Source organism: Miniopterus schreibersii (genome assembly GCF_964146895.1).
Source record: "Miniopterus schreibersii genome assembly, chromosome: 8".
NCBI classification, from domain to species: domain Eukaryota; kingdom Metazoa; phylum Chordata; class Mammalia; order Chiroptera; family Miniopteridae; genus Miniopterus; species Miniopterus schreibersii.
The window spans coordinates 11,285,023-11,296,426 of NC_138109.1; the positions used below are offsets into that span (position 1 = coordinate 11,285,023).

The following is an 11,404-nucleotide window of genomic DNA, read 5'->3' on the forward strand; positions in this document are numbered from 1 at the left end:
ACCTGCTTTCGAGCAATGGAATGGAGACAGCCCGAGTGCATCTCTGGTGGGCCCTGAATGAGCCAGTCAGTGCCTGACGGGGTGTCACCTTTGCCCTCTCTGCTGTGGGCTTCATGGGGTGACTGTCCCACCAAGGGCGGCAGCACAACTCTCCTTGGAAATAGGGACTCTGGGCTTTTGTCGGCTGAGCTGTTTGTGACCTGAAACCTAGGTCATTTTGTGCTTGGGTCCCCCTCTCGGGAAGTGGCCTTGTGCCACCTGCTGCTGGCTCCAAGCTGCCAGCAGGGATAACAAGGTCTTTGCGAACAGTGGGGGGTCGGCTCTCTAACCCTCCTGACAGAGGAATGTCTGTCGTTTGCAGATGGAGAAAGATGAAACTGTGAGTGACTCCTCGCCACACATAGCCAATATCGGGCGCCTGGTAGAGGTGAGTGGGCCTTTGGGGCTTGGGCTCGCTCCTGTGGCTGTGGTTTGCTTCCACAACGTCTGACATTTTGCCCCTGGAGCCTGTTTGTCAGCTTGCTGGCCTTCTTCCTCACTGTTTCTAATTCCGTGGCAGCCAGTGGCACATCTCTCATGTTTTGCCCTCGCCTCGTGTTTTCTGAGCTTGTGATCTGGGTGCAAGCAGGGCACAGCTAGGGTGTCCCCTCCACCATCACCCAAACACATGCTCCCAGAAGGCTGTGCTTGGGAAGCCCTAAGCTCTGTCTACTCCAGCGAGCGGAGACCTGAGCCTACAAGGAAGCAGGTCCCTGGAACTCCAGTGGCTCTGGAGGAACTTCACTTGCCGCTGGGTCCCCTTTGCCACGCTGTTGGGTGGTGGTGCTCTCTGGTTTCACAGAATTGTTCACAAAATTGGTGGAAGGCCGAGGAGATGATGATGTGGTTTAGACCAGCTCCCAGTAATGGCCAGTGTTGGCCACAGTACCTGGGTATTGGCTTCCTATGTGCCTGTGGACGGAAAAGCGCACAAATGGTAGGTGGGGTCTTGGTCGCTGCCAGAGTCTCACTCACCAGGCTTCTGTGCAGTCGTGTGCCTCCCCCCTGTGGTCACAGCGGAGACTGCTGGGGTGAGCTGGTGGGAGGGTGTGGACCTCGGGACTCCCAACTGTTTGTGGTCATGTCTGACCGACCTCCCTCCCCAGGACATGGAAAACAAAATCAGAAGTACGCTGAATGAGATCTACTTTGGAAAAACAAAGGACATCGTCAATGGGCTGAGGTAATGTACCCAAAAGTACAAGCTTTGGAAACCAAAGGGATACATGGCTGTGTGCCTCAGCCTCATTTGTGAACTGGCGTTAAAGTACCCACCTTGCAGAACTGTTGTGCAGGCTTGGAAAGGGAAGGCACCTTGCACATGTTTTATTCTCAGTAAGGCTGGTTCCTACCTCCACTTGGGCATATGGGGGACGTTCCCCTTAACAGCCACCAATGCCCTCATCCAGGAAGTCGGCCTCCTCGGCTCTCAGGTGTCAGTCTCATGTAAAGAACATGCCCAGCCTCTTTAGCTCGGGACTGCGGGTACCTCTAAACCAGACCCCAAGACACGTGAGAGGGTACAGCCCTCCAGGTGGCCTGGCCTCTCGTTGGCTGGGTTTCTGGGCTGCAGAGAGTGTCCCACAGAAAGGGCCTCTTCACCCTGCTGCTTTCCAGAGAGGGTCCCCAGCCACTCTGATGTCCAATGCCAGGGCTCTGTAGGCTGTCGCCAGGGTCCTGAGCTGCCCTCCCACCCATCCGGGCCCTTGGTTCTGCAGTGTCCAGTGTCTGCCAAGTGAAGGCTGAGGGCTCTGGGTCCCTGAGGACTGCAGTGGCAGAGCAGGAGACCAGAGCCCTGTGGGGGGCAGTGGAGGCTGGGATCTCATCATACTCTGTCACCCAGAGCCGTGCAGCCTTGGACGAGCCACTCCTCTTTGGGGCCCTGACCAGTCAGAGAGGCAGGGCTGCTGAAGGGATCGGATGAAAGGGAGTCTGTGCTCTGCAGCCCAGCCTGCCATTGAGTCCAAGGGATCATGTTCCCCCTTGACTTCCAGCCCTCTAATCCCCCATACAAATCTCTCCATTTGGGCCACTCTGGGGGCTGCTCTGGTTTGTGAATTGGTCCAGCAGATAGATTTTTAGTCTACTACTCATACAGTTTCGAAATAGCGAGGATTCCCCCCCCCCCGTGGGGAACTTGGTCTGGCCCCTGGTACATTTCATCCCCCCATCTCCTTTTCAGGCAACATTGCTTTCCTCTCCCCCATCCACACCAAGCACACCCAGTCAACCCAGGCAATGGCTGGAAAATACATGCAGAGAGCCTGTGGGTGGGGGGGGGTGAGCCCGGGATGCCGTGACCACCCCAGCGCAGGGCTCCACACTGACCTCCACACCGCAGCCCAGAGTGGCAGTGGCCTTGATGACATTCCCCTCTTTCTTCCGCCCTGTGTGTCCCCTGTATCTCCTCTCAGCTGTACCCCCGTGTGCTCCTGGATCTGTGTTGTCCTCCCCCTCCCGCTGCATTCATCTCTGAATACTCTCTGTAGATCTGTTGACGTTATCCCTGACAACCCAAAGTTTCAGCAGCTGCAGAGGGAGCTTTCCCAGGTGCTGACCCAGCGGCAGATCCACATCCAGCCTGATAATTAGGCCGATCAGGTACCCTGCCTGAGAGGGCGGTAGCCCTCCCACTAAACAGGACTCACCAACCCGCCAAGCCCCACTGGTTTGGCTGTTGCCGCCACTTAAACCACCACTAACCCCCATATCCACTCACGGCCATGAGCAGTCACATTAACATGTAGACTTGGCCCCATGTAACATGGACCCGTAGGTGTGTACGATGTGTGTGTGTGTTGCACTCTGGGTGGGGTTTGAGTGTGGGCGGATGGGTGGTTGGCTTTGGCTCCTGTAAAAGTCAGGCCAGGTGACCAGCTCTGCCTCCCACAGAAACCTCAGGTCTGCGCAGCTTTGATGGCCACAAAGCCAGGGTCCCTGTCCTGCCTTCTGTTCACCCATTCGCTTCAGGACAGTCTCCCAGAATCTGCTCTGTGTGCAACCAGGCCCTCCCTAATTTTCCACCAAGGATCCTTGAAGCCCAATTAGTCCCCTTCTTGTGGGAAATGGACTGTTGGGGCTAGCTGCCGTGAAAGGGGTTATTGCTCTGAGTCTGAGGACGGAGCACGGGGGGGCTGTAGTCCTCCTGACCGGCCCGATGCACCGAGGCCGGTTGCTGCTGGAGCCGCCTGGGCCATAACCTTCCGCCCCTAACGAGCTGCAGCTGTCCTCTAAACGCCTTACGCTGACGGAAAAGCAAACAGCCTTGCTTGTTGATAATGGCCGAGAACCATGACTTGAGCTTGTGACAAATATGAAAGCAGCCAGCATCCCTGGAGAGGAGGAGGGATGCTGGTTTTCACATAAGGCATCTGAAAACCCAGCCAGGCAGAGCCCCAGGGCCGGGGCTTAAGGGCTCAGCCCCAGGCTGGGGACTGGACACTAAAGGCCCAACCCAGAAGAGGCTCAGTGGGATCTCCGGGGTGGGGTGGAGCGGGGCACTTACATAACCAGGCGGAGCCACTCTTCTGTGTCTGTGGGGCTGCAGTGTGGTGATCTGGACTGTGTGCGCAGCAGCTCCAGGCCAAGGCCTCTGTCAGCCTCCCAGCCTCACGTTGGGACCATCCTGTTCCCACCACAGCGCTGAGATAACCCCTTTTTAATGTGTTCCATGATAGTGCAGTTTTTCACCCCGGCCATCAGCTCTTAGGGTGGGTCTAGAATTTTCTGGGTCCCTGGCCTTGGTGTCCACTGGAGGATCCCCAGCATTGAAGCTCTCTGCAGTGGTGGGCAGCCTGACACCCACTGTCTGTCCAGGAGACACACTCCTTCCCACACTGTTAGTGGTCCCTCCAGGCATTGGTTCGAGGTTGCTTGGCAGTGACCTTCCCAAGCTCTATCCCCTGAATGAATGCCCTGCTCCTTACACCTCCAGCTGTTCCAAGCCTAACCTGTCTCTTACCTGGTTCTAACTCTGGTTCTAACTGAAACTTTCTTTGTGGGGTGGGGCTTGGCGTGCTTGGCTCCTTCCCAGAAGAGCTGGCACCCGGCAGGCTGGGGACCGTGTGAGCCGCTGCTTCGCCCCCTGCATCCTCCTGTTAACCTGATGGTCGTGTTAACCTCCGTTGGGAGCTTTTCCAGAAGCCCGTGGTGTACCGGCTGAGACTGGAGCCTGAGGGCCGCCATGGCTGCTGTCTGATCCTCCCTTTGTCGGCGCAGAGACGGGCAGTCTAGGGCAAATAATCAGAAATGTGTATTTTGGCAGCATCAACCAAAAATGCCGGCATTTCTCATGGACCTGTTTTCAGTTGTACACAGATCCTTTAAAAGTCTTGCCGTTCCAGTCCGCGCTCTCACCAATGCGAGGGTACTGCCCGTGGCTTTTCCGGGATTCAGAGCCAGCATTCACCTCAGGATGCTGCTCTTTCTCCTGGGCTGTACTTCATCTCCCTTCAACCATTTCAGGCCTTTGGGGTATTTTGGTCCCGCCTTCCCTCATTTTCCCCGGGGGCGCACGCCGTCCACAGTGATCCTGAGAGGCAGCGCCCGCCCTTTCCACTGCTTCGAAACGATTAAGTTTATCAGTAAAACAAGTTCTTGGTTAACCAACACATTGGGTAAACTGGACAGGGTGACCATTCGGGTCATTGCCAAGGGCATTGCTCTGAGCCTCAGTTTCCGTATCTATAAACTGGGGGTAGTAACACTAGGTCTCCTCCAGGATGCTGTGGGCGTTACAGGAGAGAAGTGTGTGGAAGCACTTTGTCAGTGTTACTGCTGTGCGTGAGTGATCTCCTGGTACCATTCTCACAAACCCAGGACTTGACAGCAGGGCCCAGGGCCACTTGCCTCAGTTTCATGCTGCCTCTCGAGATCCAGGCTGAGGGGCTCTCTTGGCCAAGTTAACAGCTGGTGGAGCCTCATAGCAAAAGCCTAAAAGCACCCGTCCTTCATATCCTACCGTGGCCGTGGCCCCAGTGTGCTCAGATGTCCGGGCTGCTGATTCTTAAACCCTCGCTGCGCGTGGGGTGCTGGGCACCCTGCACTCATGGGTGAGCAGCGAGCCTCTGCTGGGCAGGGCGCAGTGAGGGTGAAGCTTTGTAGCGGGGTCCTCATGGCCCAGAGTCGTTGCCTCAGCTCTGACCTGAATTGGCAGCTGGTCTGAAGCACTGAGGGTGTTTGCTGCGTTGGGACCTGTGCCCAGAGGAGTGGACTAGGGTCCTGACAGCTGTGGCCGAGTCACCCAGCCCGGTGCAGAGCCGAGCATTTGTCCAGGTGGGCCATGTGCCTCCTGAGGTGCCCGGCGCTGTGCTGAGGGTGTGGGTCTTGGGCTCTGTGCTCCCTCCAAGCCTCGCTGGCACTGCCCTCACCTCGAGGGAGGCCTGGCGCCGCCCCGCCCAGTGACCCAGACCCTCACCCCTTCCTGTGAAACCTGCTAATAAATTCTTTCCCTCCCTGGCAGGTCTGTGCAGACTTTTGCAGACAAATCAAAACAAGAAGCTCTTAAGAACGACCTGGTGGAGGCTTTGAAGAGAAAGCAGCAATGTTAAACCTCTGCTTCACGCTACCCGGACATGCCATGCACTCGTTAGGTTCCTTTCTTAGAAAACTCGTTTTCTGCTCCCCTCCCCTCTCCCTTCCCTCCCCAACAGGTCACAACAACTTGCGTCACCGACCTGCACAGCACCATCACACCCTGAGAATAAAGCCGCTAAACACCCTTCTCCGTCTCCAAGGCCTGCTTCCCACCACGTTTTGCTATCAAAACTCAGTGTTTCCATAGAGACCATGTGTGTTTTGTTTGCCCAGCCCCGTCCCCCCACCCACCCATTTATAGGCATAAAATACACTGTCTGTCTGCCTCCCCTTCCTTCCCACCTTTTTGTTACATTGGTGTAAAAAATGTAAAACAAAAAAATTTTATGAAATAACTGTGGTGTGTGAAAGATAGAAGAAAAACTGGAAATCCGATTCCACGTGTGTTTGGGAGTTGCTTGGGGTTGGGGTGGGGGGCAGGGGACAGCTCTGGGAGAAAGGAGAGGTGGCCCTCAGCATGGTCCTCGCCGGCTGGCCCCTGTCCCACGGAGACCACGTTGTGGGGTGCAGGGGTGGGGCCTGCCCACCGTTCTGCTCTCTGGCCAGGTGCTTTTCTGTCAATTTTTATGGAATGCAAAAGGAGTTTTTTGTTTTATTTTGTTTTTTTTGTAAAGCTTAAAAAAAATCTACATCTTATACTTGAGCTTCCATACTTAAAAAAAAAGGAAAAAAAGAACAAAAAAATAAATAAAAGAAACTGGGACACAGTTAGCACTGGCCTCGTGTTCTTTCCCGGCTGCCTCACTCCCCTGGCGTGCGCGGCCTCGGCTGTGAGAAGGGCTCGGTCCTCCCTCCACGGGGACCCCAGCGCCACCCTCCCGAGGCGCCAGGCCGTGAAGTGGGAGGTCCCCGGGCTGCCCTCTGCCCCCGGCTTTCCTTCCAGCTTAGCACGCGCCTGCCTTGGGAGGCTCCACGGCGCTTGGCGATGTGAGGAAACGGGTAACGCGCCTAAGGCCTCAGAGCTGCAGAGGCCATGGGCCAGTCAGCAGGGCCCACATCCTGGCTATCCCCTCTGGCTTGAGGTGCCTGGGTCCTTGACACCCCTGACCCTGGCTCCTGGTCCTGGCTTTGCTCTGCTTGGTCTGAAGTTCCAGATGGGGCGTCTTTATTGAGGTGGAAATAGGAGAAACTCCTGCACTTGGTCTCTTTCGAGTGCCCGGTGGGGAAAACGAGTCTGGAGAGAAGGAAGGCTCTGGACATACACCTCGGCGTGTCGCAGCTGTGTGACCCTGGGTGGGGTGGGCCCAGAGGCACTTCCTTATGTGGGGATGGGGGTGACAACCTCGTGGGGGGTGGTAGACTGCCTGGCATACACAAGGTGCCGAGTGAATGATTTTCGTTTTGATTAGGTGTTCAGTCCTGTGACCAGAAATAACACTTGAAACCCAGAAATTGTGACTGCAGTGTATGCCAGGCCTGATCTTACTCTGCTTTCTAGAATCTTCCATGGGAGCCATCGCTGCTCATTTTTTGGTGCTGTCAGGCTGGTGAGATTGGGAACAGTGGGCTCTGATGCCAGGATTCTTAGGTGAGGGGAAAAGCAAGTGGCAAAAGGATTGTAGCCTGGCTCAAGGCCACCTCCCAGCCACTCCTCTCTGCCTGGAGGCAGGCAGGCAGGGCCCCTCTCGCACTCCTAAGGAGGGAAGGGAGACAAAGGAAATGGCACAAAGGAGCACTGGATGGTTGACTAGCCCTCTGGGTCCACAAGCTGCAGATGGCAGACTCGGGGTTCGGCAGCATTAGGGCATCCCCTCCACCCCCATGGGCTCACTAGATGCTGCTTGAGGTGCCCGTTAACAGGAGGCAGCCTTGGTGAGGTGGGGTGGCAGGAGCCCTGGTCTGGAAAGGAGCTGGCCTTCTGGTCTGGACTCTGCACAAACTCCCCTGGCGCCCTGGGACTAGCGATGGTCTTCATCTCTCCAGGTGTGAGGGCTCAGGTGGGTAACCCCGGCATTCCCTGTCTCCCCAAGGCCCTTCCATTGTCCCCCTGCTGTGGTCTTGACAAGTCAGCCCCTGGAGTTCTTCTGAGGTCCCTCTGGGGCCCCAAATTCCAAGATTCCATCTCCAAACTCTCATTCATTCACAGCATTGACCTAGCAGCCGCTGTGTGGCAGGGCAGCCAGTGGGACCCTTCGCCAACGGTGGGGTGGAGCAGGCATTGTGGACTTGGCCCCAAGGCCCGCCCTTCTGCTTGGTGCCACCCCTCCTTGCAGCCCGGTGCCCGGCAGTCATGGCCTTCCCTCTCCCCCTTGCATGGCCCACACTAAGCCAATTCAGATACTCTTTCTCAAGACTGATCGGAACTGTTTCATTGCCGCTTCGAAGGTTTCCTGCTCCTGAGAGCCCTGGAGCAGCCTGGCGCTGTCCCAGATGCCCATGGTTCACCTTTTCCTTCCTTCAGAGCCCCACAGCCTGCCTGTGGCTTACTGAGTGCACTTCGGCTCTTGGTAACCAGTGGGCCCTAAAGTGGCCGGAGGGGAGAGGGAGCCTGTGCTGAGCACCAGTCGCTGGGGCTGGGGGTCGGCACTGGCACTGAACCCTCACAAGCCAACGAGGCAGACACGTCTCCTCCACTTAACAGTAAGCAGGCGGCCAAGAGAGAATCTGTTCCTTGGCAAGTGTTTGTTTTTAAGCCTCTATAGCAAGATCTTTTAAAATTTAGTAAGAAAGTATCTCATTCCAAACACTGTAAGTTAAATGAATGTTACAAATTACATATTCTAGAATTTAAATGTTAAAAATCTCTATTTTGTCAATAGAACTAAAATGTGTAAAACCTTCAGTAGGAAAACCAGGTTACTCACACCTTGTTACTTCAATCAAAGCATCTGCTTCCTACAAATACTTTGAGAGCTTTGTCACTGACTTTGCAATTCATTTGTCAGCCCTTTAGGAAGCAGGTGCGTCATTCAACAGGTTCCTTTTTATAACTAGTTGGTGTTTTTCTTTATAAAAAGTTTCATTATAATTTGTATCACTTCTCAGATTGTTCAATTAGCTTTTTAAAAAAGGCATAATCGGAGACTATAAACGTTTCATATAAACTCACAAAGAAATTTCTGAAACATTTAGAAGCAGTACAGTATTTTTAAGGTTTTATTTTCTGTTCTTCGTTATTTCCTAATTTCCTGTCTTTAAAAATACTACTCCATAGACACTTGCTTTGTGAAAGGGTCGGCTTGGAGTCAGTGGAATGAAGCCACATCACATAGGCCGCTGTCTCCCTCTGGTCTAGGGCAGCGACTTTCACCTGGTGGCTGCAAGGACTCTGAACACATGCGATTCCGGATGGTTTAGTCGGGGCACTGGCGTCTTCCCTTAGGCTGTCAAATAAAAACATGGCAGCAGCCGACACAATAGCCGTCCCATGTCAATGAATCGAAATTTACCTATTTTTTTTTTTTTTTGTCAGATAGGCAAAAAATATGTTTTTTGGTGTGCCCCAGAATTCTAGTGACTAGTTTCCGTGCCATGAGATGAGGAAGGTCGAGCCCGCCGTCTGGTGAATGGAATCCTCTACTCCCCTCTCCCTCCGACCACCAGTTCTCATGCCCATTAGGCATTCAGAGGACTTGGTAGTGACAGCCTGAGAAGTGCTGCAAGACAGTAATACATCCTTACTGCCTACGACTTCCCAGTTGTTTTTTCAGCTAGCCTTACTGCGCGATAACCCTCGTCAGCCAGGGCGCCGTTCAGAGCGTGCGAATCCAAGTCCCGCGCTTGGGGTTCCATGCTGTCTCCCTCGCTGACGAGGGTTCCTGCAGGGACAGTGTTCCGGGCATTCACCTCACTCGCTCCCCCTTCACCAGACATTTGTTGAGCACCTTGTGTGTCCTGGGGACATGATGGTGGCCAGGATAGAAGTCACTGCCCATACTGCCTGGTGTGGGTGGGGGAGTACTCCTTAATTACATGTGCTGGGGGGTGGCTGTGTCCTCGGCTGTCAGAGGGCCGGGGACCTGGTCAGTAGTTGTTAGCTGAATTGAGTTAATCTGAAGCAAAAGGCCATCCCCACTCCCCGCCACAGGGCTGACACTGAGCTGACTGGGTTAGTGCTGGGACATCTGGGACTCAGCCCCTGGCTCTTTACCAGGGACCTCTGGGGTCCTGCCATGTGGCCCTGGTGAAAGCCAAGTCAGACAGGAGAAGGGGTGGAGAGAGGGCCAAGTTGTGTATTCCTCCCCTTTCTCAGCTTTGGGCACTGAAGGCCATGTTGTCCAAGCTGTGGCTTCGGAAATCTCAGGTTCCCTAAATAACCAAGGGGAACCCCAGGCTGGGAGGGGCCGGGGCCGGGTGCTGGAGATGGGGCCACGGGATCGGTCCTTCTGCTTTTTGCAGAATGCCACCTGCCTGCCAGCAAGCTGTTCCTGTCCCCTTCACTCCCCAAGACGTGGGACCATGGGGCCGGGTACTGTGCAAGGCATTTTCATACCCAGCATCTCATTCAAGAGTTAGCCACACCTGGAGACGCAGCCTACCACCCCCGCCCGCAGCAAGAGGCAGGAGGCGTGAGCCCAGGTGAGAGGAAATCCAGCTGCGGACGTTCACCCAGGGGCCCCACCCCCAGCAAGCGCGGAGCCCATCAGACTGGCCCTTCCGCAGGGGGGAGGAACCTGGGGGGGTGCTGGGCCCGAGCCTGCAAGCGCATCTCGTGCCCAGAACGTAACCATGTTCTCCATCAGCCGGGCGCCCCCCAGGGCAGGGGCCGCGCCTCCCAGTCGACGGGCTTCCTGAGGGAGGGGCGCTATCGCCCGTCCGAGAAGGGTTTCCCAGGGCAGAGCTCTGATCCTTCATCTCTCCCCCCCACCCAGCTCTTTCAGGGGTTCGTGCTGCCATACTGAGCCCCAGGTCTTCAGGCTGGGAGGGCGCCACCTCCCAGATAACTAGCATCACCGAGCGAGGACACTACCCTGGGAGCCAGACAGCTGGCTGGCAAAGGGCCCTGGAACCAGGCCTGGGCAGAGCCAGCTGGGACCTGGGGCACCTTTCATTGGCCAGACCAGCGGCTCGCGGAAGTCACTGCTCAGGATAGTGGGAAGGGGGCCTGGGCCCAGCAGGGTGGGGCTGCCCCCGAGCCCCGAGGCAGGGAGGGAGGGTACTGTGAAGGCCCCCAACCCCCACCAGGGGTGGGACGACCCCTGCAGCTGAGGACCTAATGTGGTTAAAACAGCTGGGCGACCTTAGGAAGTTACTAAATTCCTCAAAGCCTGTTTTTCCATCTGTTAAATGGCCGTAATTGCACCTACCTCAGGGGCTTCAGCCCAGCCCTGCACACAGCAAGTGCTCAACAAACGTCAGATGCACGCCAGGTTACTCACGGCTTCACGGGCACACCCCAGGCAGGGCTGGGTGAGACTGGCCCTTCTTGCCCTCACTGCCCACCTGAGCCTTAAGGTGCCCTGTCCCTGGTCTTCCCAGCCCGAACTCCCTTTCTCTTCTCCCAACCAAACCCAGCGGCCTCCTGTGAGCCACCAGGCTGGCCCTCCCCCAACCCGGCCTCGGGAGCAGCCCAGACTCCCACTCCAGGACTCTGCACACTCCCTTCCCTCTGCTTTCAACATTCAGCTCCAGGGCCCCCCCTCCGTGAAGCCTTCCCTGGTTGAGTCTCCTCATTCCAATGACACTTTGTACCTTCTGGTAAACACCCCTTTCCACCAGGGCCCGGCAAGTTCTGCCCTTAAGGGCATGGACCAGAGCTGGTTCACCCTATCCCATACTCCCAGCACAGCAAGGGCCAAGTGTGTAGGACCGCGCTCCATAAATGCCTGTG

At 55.9% G+C, this 11,404-nt stretch overlaps 1 protein-coding gene across 2 annotated transcripts in view; it reads left to right on the top strand.

Moving 5' to 3' along the window:
* Positions 1–6,345, top strand: part of CAPZB (capping actin protein of muscle Z-line subunit beta) — a 114,623-nt gene extending 108,278 nt beyond the window's left edge. The window contains exons 7-10 of one of the 2 annotated variants that reach the window (XM_081146217.1): positions 362–427; positions 1,146–1,222; positions 2,529–2,640; positions 5,501–6,345. In XM_081146217.1, the coding sequence (XP_081002343.1) occupies positions 362–427; positions 1,146–1,222; positions 2,529–2,631 (246 nt within the window). In that variant the 3' untranslated portion in view covers positions 2,632–2,640; positions 5,501–6,345. The remainder of the gene's footprint in view (positions 1–361; positions 428–1,145; positions 1,223–2,528; positions 2,641–5,500) is intronic. The other variant, XM_081146218.1, reaches the window with a different exon arrangement.
* The last annotated feature ends 5,059 nt before the right edge of the window (positions 6,346–11,404 follow it).